At 47.1% G+C, this 25,438-nt stretch overlaps 1 protein-coding gene across 2 annotated transcripts in view; it reads left to right on the top strand.

Moving 5' to 3' along the window:
* Window positions 1-25,438, top strand: part of PLCG1 (phospholipase C gamma 1) — a 775,517-nt gene that overhangs the window by 441,126 nt on the left and 308,953 nt on the right. For both annotated transcript variants that reach the window (XM_069243788.1, XM_069243789.1), the window contains exon 18: window positions 5,223-5,342. In XM_069243788.1, coding sequence (XP_069099889.1) covers window positions 5,223-5,342 — 120 coding nt within the window. The remainder of the gene's footprint in view (window positions 1-5,222; window positions 5,343-25,438) is intronic.

A 25,438-nucleotide genomic window follows, 5' to 3' on the forward strand; every position in this document is an offset into this window, starting at 1 on the left:
GATTCAGCTCTCGAGGCCTCTGGACCTAATTGGCATTGTTGGCCTACTTTGACTCGGCTGGGGGCTCCGGTGCAATAGTAAACATAGTGAAGACTTCTTGTGGTTCTTGGTTACTGCACAAAAGAGGCTGCAGGCTCTGGGCTCAGGTGCAATAGTGCTTTTTGTTGTGGGTTTTAAATGGGCCAGGGCTCTCACAGTTCTTCTTGGGTGCCTGCAGGGTGCAGCGGAGTAGCACCGCTACTCAACAGGACATGCTGGTGGTTCCTTGAAGCACTGGTAACCCTCCCAGGCAGTTGGAGGCAGAGCAGCTATAGGACAATATAACTTAGGCACAATTGTCGAGGACAGCAGGCAGGCTGACATGTTTGGTGTCCAGTCAGTTGCTGCTCCTCAGTTCTTGCTTTTCACCCTCTTTGGTGTCTTTCCTCTTAGGTTAGTAGAATCTCCCGGTGTTAGGGTGCCACCTAAATTCTCAATTTAGCGGTGTTAATGGGAGTGAAGAATAGTAGTCAATGGACTACTTACAGTGGGGTCACTACACCCCAAGATGATTACTTCCTTTGGAGAGTGGGCATCACTCTTTACTAAAGTTCCTAATTTCACCACAACCAAGATGGTGAAATCCTAGTTTTCGTGTTCACTTTAGGTAGCCCACCTTAGGGACGTGACAAGCTATGAGGTGTAACACGCCTCCTAGAATAGCTAATTTCCCACCTGTCCTAGTGCCGCATGGGTCTCAGGGCAGGGGGTAGCATCCTCCAGAGTCTGGGGGAAGCAGGCTTGCATATCAAAGGCAGTGTGCTCTTTGAAGCTCCCTGCTTGGGCATGCCGATTTACTAACCTTCATGCTGGAGGGACTATAAACAACTCCTGCCAGAGCAGGTATTATTTCCGACCTCTGAGAGTGGGTTCTCACCTCCAGTGGGGTCAGAAACATGTCTGTGGTGGCAGGCTGGACAGGACCAGTCTGCCAGGACTAGTATGGTTCAGTGGGTACCTCTAAGATACCCATGGGTGCATGTATTAATAAATCCATCCCTGGGCTTAGTGTGGATTTATTAATAAGGCACCCCACAATTCAGGTTGAATGAGCTATGCCAGAAGCTTCCCTGACTTACCTTCCTCCTTGTGTGCTCAAACTATGTAAGACTTATAATCAATGACATCGCAGGTGCTCAAATGCTACATTGTAGCATTCCTTCAAGCCAGGAAGCCTGTGGTGTGTCATAGCGTCTGCTCCTAAACTATTATCTAGTGTTTGAAGCGTGGCAGCCACCTCTCAACCGCTGGTTCCCTGCAGACCCCCACCGATTGCCCTATGCCATGGCCCCGGGCCACCACTTTAAAGGCCTCTTATTTTATCAGACCAGAGGACTCCAAGCCTTGATTGGTGTCAAAATACTCTGTGATGACAGTGTATAGAGTTTCCCTATAACAAGTGTCCTCGAGTGCTGAATTTTGGAGCCTTCATGTGGGGATCACCGGTCTATCATTGACCTGCCTGAATCCCAGAAGCAAAGGGCTATGGTCCAAAAGGATACGACCTAGGTACTCAGTAAAAGTTGTGTAATGACTTAGCCTCTCATGTCACTGTAAGTCACCGCTAACTTGTGTAGTGGTCACAGGTCACACTTCCTGTGGTCCAGCTACATAATGTTAACTCCGAACCTAGGCATGTTTGGTATCAAACATGTCGGACTGATACCCCAATGCTAATGCCAATATTGGTGGCATAATTCCATGCACTCAGGGGGCTCCTTAGAGGGACCCCCCTGTATTGCTCCTACCAGTCTTCGAGTGTCATGCGAGCATCCCACGCTCCTGCCACCCCCTCCAACAGGTTTCTGCCCTCCTGCTGCATGACTAGCTCAAGCAGAGGAAGGCAGAACAAAGGATTTCCTTTGGGAGAGGGAGGCAGCACCCTCTCCCTTTGGGAATAGGTGTTGCATGGCTTGAGAGGGCTAGCCTCCCCAAGCCACCGGTATACTTTGAATACACATTTGGTGCCCTTCTAGCATAAACCGGTTTGCACCAGTCCAGGGACCCCCAGTCCCTGCTCTGGTGCGAAACTGGACAATGGAAAGGAGAGTGACCACTCCCCTATCCATCGCCACCCCAGGGGTGGGGCCCAGAGCTCCTCCAGGTGGCCACTTCATTCTGCCATCTTGAATCTAAGGTGGGCAGAGACCCCTGGGAGCATCTGAGAGGCCAGGTCAGGCAGGTGACGTCACAGCCCCCTCTTGATAGGTGGTCACCATGCTAGGTGACCAATTCCCCTTCCTGGGAAATTTTGGGTCTCCCTCCCAGGTGGGTCTCATATTTGACGTGCCAGATTCCAGCAGGATTGCTCTGCATCGTTTACTTTATCTTCTGGCCACCGGGACTGCAACTGGCTCCTCCAGGTACCGACAATCTGCAACTCCAGTGACGACTCTGCTCTGCAACATTGTTTCTGCGGCTCCTTCCAGCAATTGCAACATTTCCCTGGCCATGCATCCTCTGAGGGTGACGAGTCTTCAGCCTGCATAAGAAGCAAGAAGAAGTCTCCCTTGGAGTGAAGGAGTCACTCTCCCACATCCGCAGGCACCCATTGCAATGACGCCCGGCTTCGTGGATCCTCTGTCCTTTGGAACTGCGTGGATCCTGCATCGCAGATGGTAGTCTGGAGTGGTCCCCTTGGTCCTCTCTACCAGCTGCCCAACTAGGGAGACAGTAAGCCCTTGCATCTCCTTTCAGGATAGTACCCCTGTGCACCACAACTCTTGCAGCTACCAAGGCTTGTTTGTTCCTCCTCCAAAGGATCGTCAGGCTCCCTGTAGCCCTGGCCTCCAGCTCTTTTCCATGCACAACACAATCTCGTGCCTGCTGCACTAGCGACATGGACCTCCTCTTCAGGTGTGCTGTGTGGCCCTCACTGAAGCTCCTGTGCTTGATGCCTGTGGGGGCTGCCTCCTCTTCTTGTGAGTCTCCCAGCTGCTGAGTGTCACCTCGGACTCCCCTCCTTGGGTCGATCCACCTGGGCCTTGCTGGTCCTTCTCAGCCTTGCAAAACCTTCTTCACCGTCTGTTGCATTTGCCAAGGCTTGTTGGCGGTTTTCCAGCACCACTGACTGACTGCATCACGACCGCCAACATGGGACATCCCTTGCATCACTTCTGGGACTCCTCTTTTGCTCCTGTGCTGCACTGCATCCACCGTCACCTGGTCCTGCATCCACAGAAGGGTGGGTAGTGACTCCTGCCACAGCTTGACACTCCAACTCAAGCTGGACTTGGTCCCTTTCTTTTGCAGGTCCTCTTCTGTCAGGATCCACCTTTAGTTTCTTCCAGTCTTGTCTGGGTCTTGCACATTCCTTTTCCAAAATTCTCCTGTGGGTTTGGGGAAACACCAGGTACTTACCTCTTCTCTCCTGGTCGCTGGTGGGCATACTAGTACTTACCTTTTTGGGGTTCCTAGTTCCTCCAGCTCCCCTCTACTAATTCCACTTCCTTGGGTGGGGGACTGTCTTTCACATTCCACTTACTTAGTATATGGTTTGGTCTCCCCCTAGGGCCTTCACTATTTTCTATTGTTTAACTATTTGCTATGGATTTCTATGCTAGTCACTGACTTATAATGTGTACATAATAGTGTGTTTGCTCATCGCCTAGTGGAGTATTCCCTATACAGTATTTTATTTTCGTATTTGTGTTAGTATGATAAGGTACCTTTATGTTCGATGGCATCTGTCGCTGTAGATACGCATGTTTTGCAATAGCTCGCTATTGCAAAACATGCGAATCTACTGCGACTGATGCCACGAACAGATGTACACTGGGTAAGTGACATTTTCAGTTCGATGGCATCTGTCGCTGTAGATACGCATGTTTTGCAATAGCGAGCTATTGCAAAACATGCGAATCTACTGCGACTGATGCCACGAACAGATGTACACTGGGTAAGTGACATTTTCATTTTGTAACACTCTGTGGTTCTTTCATCTCTAAGTGCTGTGTCACTGTACTGGTATTGCATAAGCTTTGCATGTCTCCTGGATAAGTCTTGGCTGCTCATCCATAACTATCTCTAGAGAGCCCTGGCTTCCTAGACACCGTGTACACCTCACTAATTGGGGTTACCTGAACCTGGTATAAAGTGGAAACACCATAGGTGCTCACCACACACCACGCCAGCTTAGTACAACAGGTAAGTACACAACTTACAATCACAGTCTTCAGGGTTTTAGACCAGCTACAGGCAGCGTTTAGGTTCTTACAAAGATTGCACCCACATTGACACAGGGGCGACTGGGTGCAGAGGTCAGAGATCGAGTCCAAGCTTTGATGTTAATCAATGGATATTAGTGGGTGGAGGGGGGGCCTTGTTGCGCTGCTCCAAGGTAAGTAAAGCGGTGTCAGAGGTTGGCCTCTGGGGATTGAGGTGAGCACCGGGGTGGGGGAGGTGTAGGTGGGGGTGGGGGGGGGGGGGTTGATCACGGCAACACCAAACTTACAACCACAGCAACACAGTGGCTGCCAGGGGCAGGGTGCCAACACAGAGTTGGCGACCCAATGCTTTCCAATAGAGAAAGGGGCTATCCACTGAAGCGCTTCTTACAGGTGAGTGAAGTAGGATCAAGGGTCAATCTCAATGGAGTTGAGGTAACAAAAAGGGGGGGCACAAGGCAGCACCTAACCTACATCCTCTGGGCACAGGGGCGCCGGGTGCAGAGTGCCAACACAGCGTTGGGTGGCTTATGTTATACACAGGAGATGACTTTCAGAAAAGGGCTGCAGGCTCTGGCCAGTAGGCTGGGAGCGGTCAACCCACAGATGCCCAGGTAAGTTGAGACGCCCGGGGTATGAAGACCTTTTCTCAAATATGATTTTACAAGTGTACTTTTATCGTTCTTTTTTTTATCTAAAACAAACTTATGATAAATAACCATTCACATTCAAAGACTACTAACCAAATGCAAGTGTCTGCTCTGTTCAGCCACACCCTATTGTATTGCTTTTTGCTGTAGAACAAAGCACTCTCTTAAACATTCCGTACAGCCTGTTATCTCATTGGCATCCTATGAGGCTACACATAAAGTAAATTCCAGGGTATTGCCAAAAATACAGCCACCCTCTATAGCGCAGCCCACAATGCCATTGCCAGTTGAAATGAAATGATATTTTAGTGAAAATAAGGTGATGCCAGCAACTCATTAGTTGTATCTATATTGGTTTGCATTTAAGGTGGTACCATGCCAATCTCACAAGGACACAAGCAGAGCACATGTTAATGAGGGTCCCTCGAGACGGAGCCTTCCTAGTGCGTAAGAGGAGTGAAGCTAATTCCTATGCCATCTCCTTTAGGTAAGGCTTGTTTATTTCTTTTTTTCACTTTAAAACAGTAAGGAAGTTTGGCTACTGTATGTGTTGCACCATAGCGCTCTGTAACAAAGTGTCTTTCTTACGAAAACCAACAAATGAAAAAAATGTATACACTTGGGTAAATGTCTGTGTGAAGTCAGAATTTGTATTTGTTTTTAAGTATATCATTTTTGGAAGCCCTGCAAACTGCAAAATTCCTGCTTCAGAGTGATGGTTAAGGACAGGACGGCGTGCATAACCTCAGCTTGAGCTGCCAAGCTCAAGTACCACTTTTAAGAGAAGTTTTGATGTTTATAAACTTTAGATTGTTTGTATTCAAGCATCACCCTAGATGGTAAAAGCTTGAGGGTAAGACCCCGAAAGAGAATAATTGCCCTTTGACAATTAGCCATTGGGATAAATTAACTGGAGGTTGAAGGGTCTGATTATGGTCCCTAGTCTGATGAAACCAGGCCATATGCTGTGTGCGAAAGATGCATTTTCAGACCTCTGTTCAACTTTCAGAAACCGTTTTCCATTCTCAAGGTGAAAGGTAGCACATTTCAGAGATAAGAGGCATGTACTGAGTAAGATCTTTCGCTTAATCTTTTCAGCATAGGTGGACAGATGACCTTGTTATTTACACTATCAGATCTCAAGTTTGTTGGCATATACTGTAGAAAGACTTAACCTAGAAAACTTCGGGCACAGTGACATAGGGAGATGTAGACTATAAAATGCATCTTGAATTGTGATCTTTCAGACGTCAGTGGAGAGATCTCATGTCAGTGTGCCACAGATGAGTCAGACAATCATGCCTTTTGACCCTTTGCATCTTTCCTCTTGTTTTTATGGGAAGACCTGTGAGAATGTTGTCACATAGGCAAGGTAAAGGGACATCATGGCAAGTACAATGGGAGTCACTTGTGAAAATTATAGGACTTTGCATTGTAGCAGGGTAATTTAATGGGCAGCATTTAAGTGAGGAACTTTTGAGACTCATGCCAAAGCTTTATATGCCTAGTCTGGCAGCGGGAGAGGGTGGTGGCTTCTGACCTAGCAACTGCAAGTGAGGAAGTGCTACTAGGGCCAGGAAGCATGATTTCAGACTTGCGGCTATCCAGATAGACTACTTTTTGTTGCATATACTGTTCAGCATGCTTTAGTCAATTGGCTACCTGATGTTGATCCCCAGATTCATTCAGTTTCTGTAGATCTGTATATCAATATATGGTATTCAATCTAGTGTACTTGAATTGGAGAGATATTTTTGAACTGGTTAGGCAAGAGGGTGGATCCTTGGAGAGAACTGCACATTACAGAAATTGTTGATGATTCAAAGATGCCCAATATGACTTGAGTGTGGTTGACCCCAAAGGTTGTGAGCCATGTAAAGGCAATCCTCCCTCACCTGGCATAGGAGAATAGCCATTCAAACTGATTTTATTTTTGTTAGTAATGGGGAAAGCTGAAGGTGGATTGGCACCTGATTGCCCTTTACCAAATGGCACAAGTAGTTAACCCTATTCCACTCTAATTTAATGTATATACTTTGAAAGGGTTAAATGCCAGACTAGAAGTCCGATCATTGCTGTCTGGATGGGAAGATGGGTGCTTGCTACTTTAAATTTTGCCACCCCTGCAGTGCAAAGGACGGCTGCACTGGTTCTGTAGTTTGACATAATCTTGAGTTTGGCACAGGAGGTTTTGAGACTATGTTCTCTGGTTGCATGTTGTTTTTGCAGGCCTCTAACCAACAATGTGTTGAGGGTACAGATTTTTGGAGCTAGTTTTGGAATGCCTAATTGAAAACATTTGTATTGTACATGTCGTTTGGTGGTGGGGATTTCTTGAAGGATAACATCATTTTAATGATATCTGACCTAGTAGGAGTAGCATACATTGTGTGGCTATGGAGACATAGACCACAACGTGAAAATGATGGGAGTTGTGTGAAAGGATGCTGGATCTGAGAGAGGGAATTCTATTTTTGAAGACACTGGATTCTCGCAGGCGTGACTAAGTGCCTGCAGATTATTCATGGTTCGGGGCAACCTGTTCTTTGTTAGCTTGGAACAGTTCTATAGGGTAGCTGACTGTGTCCTTATTCAGGCCTTGAAGCAAACCTTTTTGTGATTGGGTGTGTTGTTTACCCAGTCAGCTCGTAATTGTGAATTAGACTGGACCAGCACTTCACAGAAGACAGATTTCTTACCTTAGAATTTACCCCAGGCATCAGACTGGATCTGGAGATTTTTCTTTGAGCAATACCCTTGAGCGTCGATAGGTGGCATCGGTCGACTCCGTGGGCGTCATTGGCATCGTAGTCGCCGTGATGACATCAGAAGTAGTACATAGACAACGCCTCAGCGCAGTGACGTCAGTTATTTTCTTTCCGTGCCACATGCTGTTCCGGAGAGAGCTGGTCTCTTTGTTGACCGAGTTCCACCATTTTGTTGAGTTTTTTTGGTGAGTTTTTGGTGCGTTGAGATGTCCCCGAAGACAGGTTTCTAGCCATGCGAGGACTGTCACCGCATGATGTCAGTGACATATCCGCATCTGGCTTGTGGATGTGTTGCCAGGAGCGCGACTACGACCCAAAGTCGTGCTCCGAGTGCCGGGCTATGTACGCGAAGGCCTTGAGGGAGCATTCTCTCAAGCTCATGGCGGTCCGGCGCTAGACTCTGCGTAGGTCCCAGTCTCGCTCAAGAGGAAGGTCTCGAGACCATTCGCGGAGCCACCACCAAATCTTCGGGCACAGGTAAAAAGAAGTCGTCGTCGAAGCGGTCCCATTGCTCAGTTCATGCTACGTGGCAGGAGCATCGACGCTCAAGCCCTCCATCCTCAGAGTCTGCTCCGCGTTTCCCCAAATTTCCAGGAGCTGGAGCGACCCTGCCCAACTTAGTTCTGTGAGGTCATGCGCCACATTTTTGGGTGGACCGAGCCTGATACAGCGGCTTTGGGCCCAAGGGGTTCAGTTGGGGGGGCATTCCGGTTCTGCGCTGGTGGCTTCAGCTCTGGCCACCGAGGTCCCCTCCGGATCCGCTCGCGGATCCGCACCGACACAGGTCGTACCACTGAGACCACTGGTGCCGGTTCGATTGTCGATGCTCCAATGTCGGTAGTGGCCACTACCGACGTCGACACGATCCTTATCCACGACGAGACTGAGTCGGAGTGGCACCTACCGATGCCGCCTCTGTCCTCAATGGGGCCTACTCACCCCAGGTCGGATTTGGACCCTTTTTCCTATGGGTAAGAATTTGAGGAAGGATTGGAGGGGTCCCTGGACCCTTATGAATACCAGGATGACCCAATCTTTGGACTGGGCACACAAATTGGGCGAGGCCAGTGGACTGGGCACTTCTCCAGACGCTGGCATGCTGTCTCCTCCTACCGTGGCTACGGCAGAGGGAGCAAATTATGCTATGGTGGTCAGTAAGCAGCTGAGGTCCTTGGCCTTTGAGCTACCTACTGTAGAGGTCAGGTCCAATCTCCTGACAGAGGTGCTGCAACCAGGGGCTTCCACATCTCAGCCCCTTTTACCATTCAATGAAGCCTTCACCGATGTCCTTTTTGGTACTTGGTCCAAACCCAACATAGGGCCTCCTGTGAATAGGGCTATCGCACACGCCATCGGCTGCCCCGAACGACCCTAAATTCCTGTCCCAACACCCCACACCTGAGAGTCTTGTCATCCAGGCTTCTTCTTCCTCAAATGCATTCCCTTCAGCACCCCCAGATAGGGAATCAAAAAGGCTGAAACAATTTGGGAAGATGTTTTCTTCCTCCAGTCTTGCGCTGCGGTCCGTGAACACTGCATGCCTTTTGGGCCGCTATACCAACTATCTGCGGGATACGGTTGCGCAAGTTCTGCCACACATACCGGAGGAGGCCTGTGCTATTGTCTCTTAAGCTGTGTACGATGGGAGAGATGCAACAGAGTTCATGGTCCGATGTGGGCTGGACACGACCGACTCTCTGGGCCGATCAGTTGCTACGACGGTGGCCTTGATACGCCACGCCTGGTTGCGTACTTCTGGTTTTTCAGGGGATGTCCAACAATCGCTCATGGACATGCCCTTTGTTTTCTCCTGTCTCTTTGGAGACAAAGCGGACTCAGCCTTGGAGGGATTGAAGGATTCCCAGGCTACGGCTCGGTCCTTTGGTCTTTTCGCGGCCCCTCGTCCCCAGCAGTCCATTTTTTCCCCTCTCGTGGCCACGGAAGGGGCTCCCTGTTGCGTCCCCCACCCAGCCACCTCGCCACCCATGCTGTTCAGCTGCTGTGTGGCCAGGGACGCGGACTCCCACTTGGGCGTGGGACAGGGAACCAGAGGTCCACCCCTGCCCCCACTGCAGCCTCCAAACCCTACTAGTCTGTCCCCTCACTCCGATCCAGTTGGCGGCAGGATTCGCCATCACCTGCCCCACTGGGAATCCATCACTACGGAGAGGTGCGTTTTGCATATAGTTCGAAAGGGCTATTCCCTCGCTTTTGATCTGCCCCACTGTGCAGTTTCGGGTTTATCCTCCCGAAAAGCAAGTCCAAGATAATCCGGCTATGATTCCGATCTTTCATGGTCCAGATCTCGGAGAGGACTGCGAAAGACCTGCAGTGGTGGTTTTCGAATCCTCATTGGCTCCATGGCTGATCCCTCTCCCTTCCCCCAACCAGCTCTTTCTATAGTGACAGATGCGTCTCTCCTGGGTTGGGGCGGCCACATGGGAGAGGCGGAGATCAGAGACCTCTGATCTCTGGCGGAGTCTGGGCTCCATATCAACCTTCTGGAGCTCCGGGCGATCAGGCTTGCGTTGAAAGCATTTCTTCCCTCTCTCAAAGGGAAGGTAGTGCAGGTGTTCATGGACAATGCTACCACCATGTGGTTCTGCAAAAAAACAGGACTGAGTAGGGTCCTGGACCCTTTGTCACAAGGCACTACACCTCTGGACATACCTGGAGCATCAGGGCGTTGCCCTGGTGGTTCAACATCTGGCGCGTACTCTCAACACCAGAGCGGACGAACTCAGCCGTCGATGCACAACCGATCACGAATGGAGTCTCCATCCGGAGGTGGCGCAAGGTCTCTTTCAGCAGTGGGAAGAGCCTTGGTTAGATCTGTTTTTCTCCACAGAGAACGGGCAATGTCAGCTGTTTTGCTCCTTGGAGTTGCCACCTGAAGTCTGTAATGTTATCTTGGTAGCCAGGTGTCCCTCCACCAAAACTCTATACGCCTGTTGTTGTCATAATTTTGTGGCATGGTGCACCAACAAATCTGTTGATCCCCGCTCTGCCCCTCTATCTGAGGTGCTTTTGTTCATTCTTTCTTTGGCCCAGCAGGGCTCTGCTTTGGGCACCCTTAAAGGGTATTCATCTGCCATTTCAGCCTTTCTTAGGTTACCTGATCAGCCCTCACTCTTTAACAGTGGCGGCTTGTGTTCAAGAGCTAAGGGGCTGCGCCCCTAGCCTTTTCTGGCCTATCTAGGGAAGCATAAATTGAATTACATGAAGAAAGTAAAACATTTTCTGCACAACATTTTCAGAGTGAAAGTTGTGCACTTTGAAAAGCCCCACTGCGCCTGCGTCAGTATGAGGCTGAAAGCTGCACAGTAGGGCTGACAGGGCTCAAAGCCCTTACGTTTTCTCAGAACGCAGTGACGTCCCTGGCTTATCTCCTCCTCCACCAGAAGTCCTGATTGTAAACAGCCTGCAGCGTTTCTTTTTCAGCCCGGGTTTCTGAAAACGTCATGTCACTCCGATATTATTCTCCATCCTTTCCTATTTACTCAAATGGTGGGGTGTGATCAGAAGGGTCTACGTACCAGAGGTCACATTTTATTAAAAGAATGTGGCATTGCACAAAGAAAATCCCCAGTCTGTGGCAGAGAAATGGAATAAATACAATAAATAACTTCATCCAGGGCTCTCTGGGAGACAGGAGTGTGACCTGAAGACCTCAAGTCATAAATATACCAAAGACAACCCTGCACACAAGAAAGTTGGAGCTCTATCTTTTTTTACAGACAATAAGAAACTAATCTGTTCTCTCAGCTCTCCTCTCCTTTCACTGCCTCTGTAGGTGATTTCGTCTCTCAAAGGCAGTAATGGTTCCAGTAATTTATCATGGCTAGTTATTGTTTTATTTCTTCTGCAGACTAATGACGTGATATGTCATATTAAACATGTAATCTGCAGCTCAAATACACGTGTACCTTTTATCACTGAAACTGCTGGATACTGGATGGGTGTGTTTGTTTGAATGTGTTTGCAGGGCTTGACAGAGTGGCTGAGAAAATGTGGGTGTCTGTGTATAAGAGTTGTGTGAATGGCAGTGGATGACAATGTGGATGAGTAAATAGGTAGGTGACCAAGGGCAGTGGGTGAGTAGGTGAATGGAAATACGTGGGTAGTGAGGCTCTCTCACAAGGTGCAATTCCGTCTTGTATTTGTGCCCCACCACTGCTTTCAGTCACCAGCTACCACTGCTCTTTAAATCTCCTATTGTGAGTAGATTCATAGAAGGTCTCACCCATTTATTTCCTCCCACTCCATTTATTATGCCTCATTGGTACCTCAATCTTGTCCTTAGTTATTTAATGTGTACTCCCTTTGTGGCGATGCAGAATTGCCCCTTGTGGCTCCTCACTTTCAAGACTTGTCTTTCTTGTTGCCATCACTTCTGCTCGCAGGGTGAGTGAGCTTCAGGCCCTTTCATCCAAACCTCCATTCTTGTCTGTGCACCCTGACAAAGTGGTGTTGCACACTAAGGCTTCCTTCCTTCCCAAGGTTGTTGCGCCTTTTCATGTAGGCCAGTCCATCACACTGACTATTGTTTTACACCCCCCCACATCCTTCCCATGAGGAGGAGAGACTCCACCACGTGGACCCCAAAAGAGCATTGGGCTTCTATCTTAATCGCACTAAAGATTTCCGGGTGGACGATCGACTCTTTGTTAGGTATGTGGGTGCGAAAAAAGGGAAGGCGGTGCAAAAATGTACCACCTCTTGATGTTTACTTTTTTGCATCCAGATGTGCTATGCTTTGGCCAAGAAGCAACCCCCGAGGGCTTGCACGCTCATTCCACCAGAGCGACTGCTGCTTCCGCTGCATTAGCAGGCGGAGTTTCTGCCCTGGATATCTGCCAGGCAGCTACGTTGGCATCCCTGCACACGTTAGCTAAACACTACTGCCTGGACAGTCAGGTCTGTTGGGACAGCCACTTTGGTCATTCGGTCCTGCAGGACTTTCTAGTATGATCTTGGTTCGCAGCCCACGTCCGAGGATGCCATTGCTTGGGTATCTATTCTAAGGTAAGGAATCTGCAACTAGAAGTCTGAATCAGATGTACAAATTCATAAGATGAGCATGTTACAGCTCAGCTGTAAAAACGGGTCAGATCAACTCGTAGAGCTTAGAGCATGCAAAAGATAGAAAGTTTAAGATTATTCATGATTAACTGTCACATAATTTCAATATTACAATACAAATGGCTATGACAGCTAAGAAAGCCTAGTGCTTCTGGGTCATATGGCTGATTTCGGAAAGGATACCATGTGATAACAATTATGGACATTGGGTAGCAGTTGCAAAAACCTTAGTGCTGCTCCACACTGTCAAATTTCATATTTCCTTACTAGTGGGTTTAAGAACTTTATTGTGTAGATCCTATAAAATTGGCAAAAGAAGAAACCTTGCCATCACACAGACAAGGACAGGTTGAAACAAACATGTTTGTTATCCCCCAGTGTAAATAGGCGATAAATGACTGTTCCTGCCTGAAAGGGAACAGTAAGACTCTCTTCCAGTGCCCATGTGTTGGGGGGAGATTATATTCTAAACCAATAGAATTTTTTAGATTCAGATAGGTTAGCACTGTTGGTTTCCCGAATTCCACAGTTTCATGTGAAAGGCATAAGCATAATCAAATTTCATCTTCCCCTATGCGCTAAAGTAAAAAACTGCCCCGGCCATGAAAAAGGGTATTCTGAACATAGGAAAGCCAAGGGATGCTAAGGCCCTTATCACAGTACAGTCAATCTTTGATAACTAACTTGTTCAGGCTGGCTTCTGGTTTCAGGCAAATTGAGAGCTATAGGGCAATTGGATCCCGTTTAAAACAATCCTCTACATTATAGAACCCTAATTCCTTGTGACAAAAAAATTAGGAGTCATTGCGGGCAAGGAGCCTTATGGAGAAACCGCTCTTCTCATATAACTGCACAGTTAGCATTGCCCCAAATTCCTCATTCATACACTGCAGAGGGCACGCACTGCATCTTGTATATTTGTAATACTGGGGTTATTGATTTACTTCTGGATGGCCTTGGTATGTTGAAGAGTGCCTGGGAAAGCTTTAAAAGGCAATGCAGGATGTTAAGGACCAAGTTCCTGAAAAGTCAAAAGTGACCAACCCTCCCACCCCCCACACACACATGCACACACACACACAGGTAGAAAAAAGTATTTGTCCTTCCTAGCCAAGCCCCAAAATAAAGCTTGGCCATTCAATTGTTTAGGACCACAGGCCATAATATATGATTTAGAGCAATTAGTTACCAGATCCAAGCCAGCCATAAGCTGGGAAAAAGAAGTTACTAAGAGACGTAGGCCCTTAGATGTGTGAGCCATGAGAACCAGGTCATCAGCATATAATAATGCTGGTAGATGGACTTACACTATTAAGGAACAGACTTAAATAGGCAAGAACGCACTTCTGCCGAACTCCCCAGGAAATTGCAAACTTATCTGAGAGTTCTTCACTAGTGCCAAATCTAAACCTTGCATTCATTGTTTCAAGTAGGGTTGACAAGTGCCATGTCCATTCCCATGTTAAATAAAACCAGCCATAGTTTTGATCAATTGAGTCAAAAGCTGTAGATAAATCCATAAATGCAAGGTATATTGGGCAGAACTTTGCAGTGGTGTATTTACCTTCAATTAGGTTAAGATTTAAAAACTGATCCAGAGTCCCTAGAGGCTCCCTGAAGCCATATTAGCAATGATTAAGGATGTTGTTTTCAGAATAATAGATTCTGAAGATGGCGACCAAAAGTGGGAGCTTCCAGCGGAGGGTGTGCTACGTCACAAGAAGCACAAAAATAGATTCCTAAGAAACAATTTAATTTTCAGAGGCGCAAATTCTGTTTGATGACCATTCCAAGAATTTTAATTGAGGTGTCTATCAGAGAAGTTAACTGATACATTATTGAGTCGAACCAGTCGCATTTTTGTAACCGGGAACGATAATCAAGGATGACCATGATCTAGGCAGTTGCAAATATACCAGGGTATGAAAAACATTGGTCAATAAAGGCACCCATAAATTGGTGTTGCATTTTATCATATTGATGGGGACCCATAATGCCCTCAATGCTTTACCTGATGGGCTCTGATATATAGCTGTTGTATAGCTTCAGTTCCCTCATTTAAGGAGAAAGCTAAATGTTTTTGCAGGTGATAAATAAATGAGGGCTGCTTAACAGCTATACTGAAAGATGGGAATGAGTAAATGCTTGAGAAATAGGCATCCTACAACTCACTAGAAATATGACAACTGATTGAAGGAATGTGTCTGCCACTTCTCATGGTTTAACTGTGGCACAAAAAGGCTTTATGGTTTTTGTTAGCTGCTGCTAAAACTAGATTGCCACAGTTCTCCCTGTTGAGCTTGTTTTGCCCCCCTCTAATGCTACTTTGTACAACCTACAAGACACCTCTTCAGGATCCCTGGGTCTGACTCTGAGGGTTTTTAGCAGTCTTCTGTTCGCTAAGGATCACGTGATATTAAATCACTCTGGGATAGCGGTAAGGTTCTTTATAGGTTTTTGTAGGACAAAATGTATTTGCCTACACAGACCTTCAAAGGAATGAACAACTAGCTCTACGCCACCCTCATATATGAGGCATATTAAGAAGGAGTCAAGATTTTTCTCAATGAGAAGTGCAAGGAACTGGAAGGGCTCTGGAGGCTTCATGCAAGCTTTAGTCCATTAGATAGGAGTTGGGGGCAAGACGCAACCAGTCAGGGGTGATGGGTCTTAGATTTTTACAGGATCAGGGATGCCACAACCACAGCACCGAGACCGCACTCATTGACCCCACAGACGATATCTGAGCACTCCTCGGCTGTGGGTAAACCGCCTCCCTCATCTCGACCTCTCAGCCGCAACCGACACCGTCTCCCATCAGCATAGCCGATTGAATGCAGGCAAACTGCCTAAAACTCAGCTCCTACAATATGGAAGTTTTGATCTGGAAATACACTTCACTGTGGGTTCATAGTTGGTGGCCACTGGCCAGCCAAACTTTGACCAACTCTCATGCTCACAAACCACGCCTGCAACATTGGCATCATCCTCAACAGCATTCTGATCATGAGGTGGCAGATCAATGCAGTTGCCGCCTCCTGCTTCCACACACTCCACAACATCCTCCAATGGGTCCCTGCCAACACCAGAAAAACCGCCACCCAGACCCTTGCCACCTCGACTATGGCAACATCGTACGTGTCAGCATCTCTTCCCAGCTCCTAAAAAAAACTTCAAACAGAACACCTCAGCCAGACTCATCCTGGAACTACCCAAATGTACCCACACCACCCACACCTCAGAGAACTCCACTGGCTTCCTGTCCAGAAGAGATGCCACTTCAAGCTTCTCACGCACGCAAACAAATCCCTGCATGAACGTGGACCGGGCTCAATCAACCACTGCCTACACTACACTACACTATAATATGTACTCCTCCTTTCAGTGACAAATTAAATCAGATCGAAAAGCCCCCTTTGGCACGGCCGTGTTTAGATGGTCTAGCAAGGACAAAATAACACTTGTACCCATCAAAATAAACCGGAGTGGTAGCCCAGCTTTCTTGAAAGAATGTTATGTGATATAGTTGTTAATTCAAAGTTTCCATTTGGGTAAGCACAATTTAGTCTTAATTCACACGGTGTTCCATCTCCTAATCCTACGCCAGGTTTTGTCTTAGTAAAGGGTGTACCAGTCCTGTTAAAGGATCATGTTTGGTACGTAATTCATTTTGGAAGCAAAGAGGACAGGGGTCTTGATCATCCAGCTATTTCTGGAGATGTATGATCAAAGAAAATAGAAATTCAAGAGGGTGGCAATGTGAGGGACTTGTTTTATATATTCACTGTAAATAACCTACTTTTTCTGCATCAAACTTTTCTGGCTAAGCATTCTTTGCATTATTCCATCATCTAGTGGTTGGATCTGGAATTCTCCCCTTCAAGTAGTAGTTCTCTGTTTTTTTTGTTGGGCATTAACAGAGCCATCTTTGGTGCCTTATCCAGCCTCCTGTGACATACACCCTCCCTTCGTTTTTTCCACTATTGGCTCTGAACGCAGAGCTGAAGGATCCACAGGTCGTTTGAAAAAAGGTGAAGTTATTTTGAATTTCATTGAGGAATTCTGGAACAAAAACATCGAAGACCACCGAAAGAGGTCCCTCTAAGAACTTCAACCATCAGAGAGATCTTGAAGAGGGTGTAAAGAATGCCAGGGCAGGAGGCTCCCTGTTCCTCATGATGAAGAAGACCCCCTTCCAGTTCTTCACCAAGTGCCATCACAAATTAGCCCAGGAAGACCAGCATCAGGCGTATAACCTTTGCTTGCCACTCAACCACTGAAGTGAGGTCTGCAAGCATTGCTCTGGGTTTAAGGTGAAGACGTTGAAGGTGAGGCAGGATCATAGGCTGGTGCACTATGCCATGCAAGGCCAAAGGCAAGCACCATCCCTGAAAGATCAGGGTCTCTCAAGTGATGACAATATTGCCAAAGGGGCAGAGGGAGAAAGCTCAGATGTGGACCTGAGAACCATCAACACCGATCACTGGAAGTCAAGGGAGAAGACACCATAGTTAACCACAAAAAAACATGCAGGGAGTGAAACCGTGACCACAGAGTCAAAAACACCATAAGCTGCCTCGTGCCGAGGAAATCGCCGACCAAACGCTCCTTCAAAGACCTTGCTTAAATTAAAGATATTGTGCCAGCAGTCACCATTATCTCTTCAACAGTAGAAGGAGGGCAAATATCCCAGAAACAGCGGGACAACCCCCAAATAAGAAAAGTAAATAGAAGACCTTGGTTGGCAGGAAATTGAAAAAGAGGTGCAGCTAATCAATGGAGGATAGCCAGTTCAGATGATAACCTGAATAGGTATGCTTACCAATAGTGGGAAGAAATGGGGAAATTAATAAAGCATCTGCCCGAGCAGTACTGAAAAAGAGCAGCATCCCTTGCAGAGGAAGTGAAGAATATAGCAAATACCTGCCTTACATTAGCAGTGGATGCAGCAGACACAGCAGGCCACCAAATGATGGGGGGAATAACCCTTAGGAGCTATGCTAAGCTAAGAATATCGAGATTCAAACCAAAAGTCCAGACTAATATCATTAATGCATCATTTAATGGAGAGCAGTTTGTTTGAAGTGCAGTGGATGTCATTTTTCAACAGCTAAAGAAAGGCAGTGACACTGCTAAGTATATGAGCGCTTTACGATTCAGAGGAAACTTCAGGAGAGGAACACCAATAAGCACCATCAGGGAGAGGATGTTTCCAGTCGACAAAATCTCATCAGGTGTTATAAAGCACAACCCAAACACACTCATCATCTCAACAATGGCAATATCAGCCTCAAGCACACCGGCCCTTTCGGGGACGAGCACGTGGTAGAGCTCAGTCTCACAAATGAGGATCTACCTCCTCATCAAAAGGGCTTCAACATCTCAAACACACAACACCAGTGGGAAGGAGAATAAAATACTTCCTTCACTGGCGGAGGAATATAACGTAAGGCATTTGGACTTTGAACATTGAACATCATAAAATCTGGATATTCCATAGAATGAATAAAGATGCTGTAGGTAGGTTACTCTTTTTAGGCATGGTTACCTCCACTTTTTGGCTGTCTGTCAGTGTATTCAGACTGTTTTTACTGGGATCCTGCTAACCAGGATCCCATTGATTGTGCTCTCTCCTCCAAATTCGGTTACCTTGGTACCATTTTACCCCCCGCAATTGGCATACTAGTGTACCCCTGTAAGTCCCTAGTATATAATAATCAGATACCCATGGCATTGGTACACCGAAGACCCCCATGGGCGGCACCATGTATTATGCCACCCATGGGAGCTGTTGCAAACTGTATCTGCAGGCCTGCCATTGCAGCCTGAGTGAAAAGGTGCATGCACCCTTTCACTGCTAGTCACTGCAAGTCATTCCTGTGGCAGGCCCTTTCAGCCCAGAGGACAGGATGCAGGTCCCTGTGTGTGAGGGCACCTCTGCAAGGTGTCCCTACGACCTCCAGTTCCATTGCACTGGACTTAGTAAGTGCGGGAGAGTCATTGTGTGGACCTGTGGTCCAGCTACATAATGATAACCCTGAATCAAGGAATGTTTGGTATTAAACATGTCAGAATCATACCCCAGTGACAATGCCAGTATTGGTTGCATGATTCCATACACTCAAGGGGCTCCTTAGAGGACCCCCAGTATTGCTCCTACCAGTATTCCTAAGTTGGCGGGCAGCTCACGCTGTTATCAACCCTCAGACAGGGTTCTGCCCTCCTGCTGCTTGACTAGTTCAAGCAGGGGAAGGCAGAACAAAGGACTTCCTGTGGCAGAGGGGAGGCAGCACCCTCGCCCTTGGAAATGGGTGGGGAGGGCTAGCCTCTCCAAGCCACCAGTTTGCTTTAAAGGACACATCTGGTGCTTTCTTAAATAAACTGGTTTGGAGCAGTTCAGGGACCCATCTGCCCCTGCTCTGGCACGAAACTGGGTAAAGGGAAGGGGAGTGATCACTCCCCTGTCCATCACCACCCCAGGGGGGGTGCCCAGAGCTCCTCCAATTGTCTACTCGATTCTGCCATCTTGGAAACAAAATGTGCAGAGGCCCCTGGGATCATCTGAGTGGGCAGGTGATGTCATCGGCCCCCTCTGATACGTGGTCACTGTGCAAAGTGACCAGTCTCCATTTTAGGGCTATTCAGGGACTCCCTTGCAGGTGGAGTCCCCAGATTTGGTATGCAAGACTCCACCAGGACTCCTCTGCACCAACCTCTTCTGCTCCCGGTCACTAGAACCCCAACTGAACACTTCAGGAACTGACAAGACTGCAACTCCCGAGACGACCTCACCTTGCAACATTGTTTCCCCGGCTTATTCCAGCAACTGCAACATTGACATTGCTGTACATCCTCTGGGGTTGGCAAAACTTCAGCTACACCAAGAAGCAAGAAGGAATCTTCCTTGGAGTGAAGGAGTCCCTCCCCTACATCTGCAGGCACCTAAGACGACAACGTCTGGCTGCGTGGCTCTGCTCTCCTCTTGAACTGTCTGGATCCTAAAACACAGGGAGTGGTCCCCTTGGTCATCACTGCCTTCCATCCAACTTGGGAGACGGTGACCCTTTACCTCCCCTTGTAGGACAGAATCCCTGTGCACTGCGACTCTTGCAGCGACCAAGGCTTGCTGACTCTCGCTCCAAGGGATCTTCTGGCTCCAACTATTTCCGATCCCCAGCACTTCATTCTTGCAAGGACAGTCTCTCCTTTGCTGCTCCAGCGACGTGGGACTCTTTCTCTCCAGATGTGCTGACTAGGCCTCACAGCAACATACTATGCCTACTGCCAGTGGGTTGCCTGTGGGGGCTGTGACTGCTCCTGCTGGCTTTCCCGATTGCTGAGGGACAGCCCGGACTCCCCTCTCAGGGTCGAGCCCCAGGGCCTTGCTGGTCCTCTTCAGATCTTCAACTCATCTTCTGCCCTGGTTTGCATTTGCTAAGGCTTGTTGGTGGTCTTCCTGACTGCTGACCCCTCTGCAATGTGACAACCGGTGTAGGACATCTTTTGCATGGCCCCTGGGACTCCTCTGCAGCACCTGGACTCTGCAGCTTGTCTTCATCCTCCTTCGACGACACAGATCTTCACCCACAGAAGGGTGGAGAGTGGATCCTGCCCTATCTGGACATTCCATCATGGACTGGACTCTGCCCCCTTCCTTTGCAGGTCCTCTTTTTCCAGAATCCACCTTTGGGTTCCTCTGGGCTGGTCCTGTTCTTGCAAAGTTCCTTTTTTAAGTCCCCTTGTTAGCCTATGGTAAAACCAGGTAACTTACCTCTGCTGTCCTGGTCGCTGGGAGTCATCTAAATACTCACCGCTTGGGGTTCCAAGTTCCCCCAGCTCCGACTAACTACTCCACATGCTTAGGTGGGGGACCTAACTTTGCAGGGCCCCAGGGCCCTAGCTATTTTCTACTATTTCTTTCCAATACTTGTTCCTATATGCTTATTCCTAATTGCATATATAAAGTGTGTACTAACCTCCAGTTAGGGGACTACCTATAAGTAATCTAGCGCAGTGTTACCATAATAAAGTACCTTTATTTGTGTAACTCTTTGCGGTTCATTTATGTGTGATAAGTTACTGTGTGACTAATGTGGTATTGCAAGTGCATCACATTCCTCCTAGATAAGTCTTGGCTGCTCATCCACAGCTACCCCTAGAGAGCCCTGGCTTCATAGACCCTGTTATTAACTAATAAGTGGTTGCCTGGACCTGGTATAAGTTGTAAACACCACAAGTGTCCACCACACACCAGGCCAATTTCCTACAGATGCCACCTGTAAGAAGACCAAAGAAAAGAGCACATTCAAGGAAGTAGAGACATTATTGGGAAAAATAAGTCATAGAAAGGGTTCCCAAAAAAGAGATCAACCAGTGAATATTACTCAACATATTTCTTGATTCCAAAAAAACAGACAAAAGCCCACAGGCAATACTGGACCTAAGGTTCATAAACAAATTTATAAAAACACAGAAATTCAAAATGACAACTCTACAAGAGGTCATTCCACAACGACAAATTGGAAACTACCTAGCAACAATAAATCTAAAGGATCCATACTTGCACATTCCAATGAATCACAGTCGTAAAAAATATTTACGGTTTGTTGTGAACAAAAAACATTAGCAGTTCAAAGTACAGGCTTTCTGCATAAAATCTGCACCTAGAGTTTTCACAAAATGCCTGGCAGCATATTTGAGAAGGCAGGGGATACATGTGTATCCGTACCTAGATGACTGGCATATAAGAGCAAACTCTTCAGCAGAATACAAAACTGATTTACAAAGAGTGGTATCTACACTATACAAACTAGGATTTTCAATAAATACAGAAAAATCCTCCACAAGTCCAGAACAGGAAAATATATTTCTGGGAGCAAGAATCAACACAGTAGAAGCAAAGGCTTATTCTTGCAGAAGGAGGATCATATTGTTCTGCAAGAAGCTTACCAGTACCAGAAGTCAGTCTTTGACAGTGAGGACTGTAGGGAAGATAATAGAAAAAATTGCATCATGCATACCTCTTATCCCACAAGCAAGACTTCACATGAGACCAATCCAGGAATGACTACAATCACAAGAAGTTGGGATGATCTAAGTGGTTGTCCCACCAAAAATAAAGGAAGAGCTGGTGTGGTGAAACAGAACACATTTAACAGAGGGAGGACCTTTCACAGAACCAACTCCATCAGTTACTGTCACTGCTGTCAGTGTCCCACATAAGGGGCGGGGAGCATTTATGGGCTCTCTCAAGGTCAGAGGTGTCTGAAAGGAGCAAGAGGCAGTACTGCATTCTACTGTTCTGGAACTAAAACAGTATTCTTAGCCTTAAAAGCCTTTCAGCAGCAGTAGTGAGGAATGACCGCTCTGATCCAAAGAGACAATACCGCAACACTGTTCTATATCAACAAACGGGGAGGAACTCAATTGTTTGTTCTTTTAAAGTGAGCACAAGAAATCTGGAAGTTAGACAACAGAGGAAAGTTCACTAAATAGTGATTCACTTTCCAGTGAAAAACAAGGACAAATTAAGCAGACAAGCTTTATCCTCCCACAAGTGGGAACTCAATCAAACAGTACTCAAACAGGTTTTCGAATGGTGAGGAATAGCAGAAGTAGACTTATTTGTAACACAAGCAAACACAAAATGCTAGTTCTTTGCGTTTAGACACCCAGACCACCAATCTCTGGGGAATGCTCTGTTGATAAATTGGTTAGGGAAATTTGTTTATGCTTTCCCCCAATACCTCCGTTACACAGGCTAGTCAACAAATGCAAACACGACATGGTGACACTAATACCTATTGCCCCACAGTGGGCAAGTGGGCAAGATAGACAAGGTACTCAGAACTAATACAGATAGCAGAAGACAACATTAAACAAACATTTGCAATGCAATGGGTCTCGCATTTTCTCAAGTTAGAGCTATTAGCGTTGTAAACTCCTAACTGGACTTTTCTTGCCACATAAATTGAAAATGAAAAGTAATACAGTTTCACATAAGTGAGTTGATTGAAAGCACCACGGCATCAGCGTGAAGGAGAGATAGAAAAGGAAAAAGAAGTTCGCTCGCAGTCAAGCGTATCGGCTAAAGTGCTATTAGCCATGTAACAGGGGCGATGTCCAAGGCAGTAACTAAACCGCCCCGAGGAGGGACAAACATAATGCATTTAGCAACGAAAATAAAGGATCTTTGAAGGGCAAGCCCATGAATGAGTGATAGTGATGGGCGTGCGGTGGGCGTGGTTAAAAGCCCAGATACATACCAACACGTCTGAAAAGCAGCGCTTACATGCTCACTTTGAATCATTGGTCTGGGCACCAACCGTGCACCCTTCATGGCATCTAGGCCCAACTCTGGCCTATGTTCCTCATGGCGCCGACAAACATGCAGATCTGATGGAATGGACTCCATTCCGTTTATACCCGAAGCGCCACACAAAATTTCCACACACCGATCCACACCTGGTGGGCAATCTTTGCCTCTCCCCAGATCATCGAGGCTTCCTGTGATGCCTGCAGATCTTTCCGAATAAAGAAGATCGTTCAGGACCAAAGAGCACGTTGATTGGAAATGGCGCTCAAGACTCCAGGTGACACCTCGGACATCTTTGGAGAGGAGCACTCACAGAAGGAGTCCCAGCAGAAGGAGGCCCTTTCCATCCAGGTCTTTTCAGACTCAAAAGTTCAGGTAGACATCAAGAGTCATGAGATTCCCTTGGCGCAATGTGTCCGTAAAGTGGCCCATTCAGCCCACAACAAAACCCTTAAAAGACCATTCTACAGGCCACCGGTCTGCCACAGCCACCGGGTCATTGTCGGAACCGAAAAGCTACTTCAGCTGCCCCACCCTCTTCAACCTCCTTTTCATCCGAGAGGTTGTCTCTGTCTCAATCTGAGCTTTGGCTCTGACCCAAATGCCTTCTGCCTCCACTTAGGTGCTGACAAAATTACCCCAACCTAAATTTGCAGCGTTGAATCACATGGGGGAAAAATAATCAGACCAGAAAGACTCAAGCCAGTCTTCTGTTACTCCTTCTCCTGTGTAGCCTATACTGGAGACTATGGACGCTAGTCAGCGCTGCCTCCAAATCAAGGAGTAGTGGCACGAGCAGCGGCCTTTCATAATGTAAAACTACAGAGACACTATCGAACAGAACTTCCTTTTCAATACCCTTACTTCCACACATAGGGATATTCAGTTCCTACCAGTGCTCCCAGGCATGCTTTGTCACACTGACAAATTTTTCAAGGAGCCTGTAAGCTCTAGGGTTATCAGCCCTAGAGTTGATAAAAAGTACAAACCTGCTCTCTCCTACCCTCTATGTATGTATTAGGTCACAGGTCCCTCTTGACTCAATTGTCACTACCACAGCATGAAAACGTGCTAACAGTCAAGCCACTGGGGACTCCTTCTTCCGAGAAGGAGAGCAAGAAAATTGATGCTGTGAGCAAAAGTGTTGTCGCACAGGCAGGTAATCATTGATGTTTAGCCAATTCACAAGCATTGTTGGCCAGATACACCCGGGCTCACTGGGACAAAGTGGAGGAGTTCCTCCAGCACTTACTGGATGAGCACCGAAAAAGAGGACAACAAATAGTTGCTATGGGGCTTGGCTGCACTGTTTCAGGTTTCAAACCAGAGGTTCAGGAAGCGGTCCTTAATATGCCCTTAAACAAGGACCATCTTTTTGTGCCTCAAGGGGACACTAACCTTGAAAAGTAAAAAAAGAAAAAGAAATAGATGGCCCTACAGTCCCCCCACACAGAGAGGCACTTTTCGTCGCCCTGGTTTTAGAGGCTCCTTCAAAACCACCTCATGTGAGGCATCTGCATCACACTCCAGACAGCCTCAAACTACCTAGTCCTGGGGCTTCTACAGCGGATCCTATAGAGGTAACAGCAATAGGGGATGAGGTAAGAGCTCCACTGCTTGTGTCTCTTCGTCCAGTACAAAGAAGTGACCACCTCCATCTGTCAGTGGAAGGCTTCAAAATTGTATTCACTATGGGTCAATATCACCACAGACCAATTGGGCCTCTCCATTACCCACATGGTTATTGTCTTGAACTCATTACCACCCCTCCCATTATTCCTCCTTGCAGTCACAGGCTAGCTCAGGAGTACCTTACCGTTCTCCATCAAGAGGCATAACCCCTTCTCAATGGGGGCATACAGCTCGTTCCACTGCAACACCAAGGAACAGTGGTATACTCCCTATACTTCTGATTCCCAAAAAAGGCTACTCTGTTAGGCTGATTCTCATCCCCAAGCCATTAAACTACATCCTATCAGAACACTTTCACATGATTACCCTTCAGGACGTTATCACACTTCTTCAGCAAGGTGACTTTAAGACCGCGCTAGATCTAAAGGACGCCTACTTTCATTTTCTAATCCACCCTGCACAATGAAAATGCCTAAAGTTTGTCATTTCAGGAAAACATTACCAGTTCAAGGTCCTGTCCTTTGGAGTCACTTCACAAAGACCCTGTTTAGCTGTACCTGCTGCAAATCTTAGAAGACAGAACATCCACATGTTCCCCCTACCTAGATTGGCTCATCAAAGACAGTAACTTCCAACTTTGCCAACATCACACCCAGTTGACAGTGGATCTCCTTCACACACTAGGTTTAATTCTGAACTTCTCCAAGTCCAACACTGTTGTCCCAATTGTCATAACTTTTTCAAACAATATGGAAATGGTCCTTCCAACACCAAATTCACCTGGTG

The sequence above is a fragment of the Pleurodeles waltl genome, chromosome 7 (assembly GCF_031143425.1).
Source record: "Pleurodeles waltl isolate 20211129_DDA chromosome 7, aPleWal1.hap1.20221129, whole genome shotgun sequence".
Classification (NCBI taxonomy): domain Eukaryota; kingdom Metazoa; phylum Chordata; class Amphibia; order Caudata; family Salamandridae; genus Pleurodeles; species Pleurodeles waltl.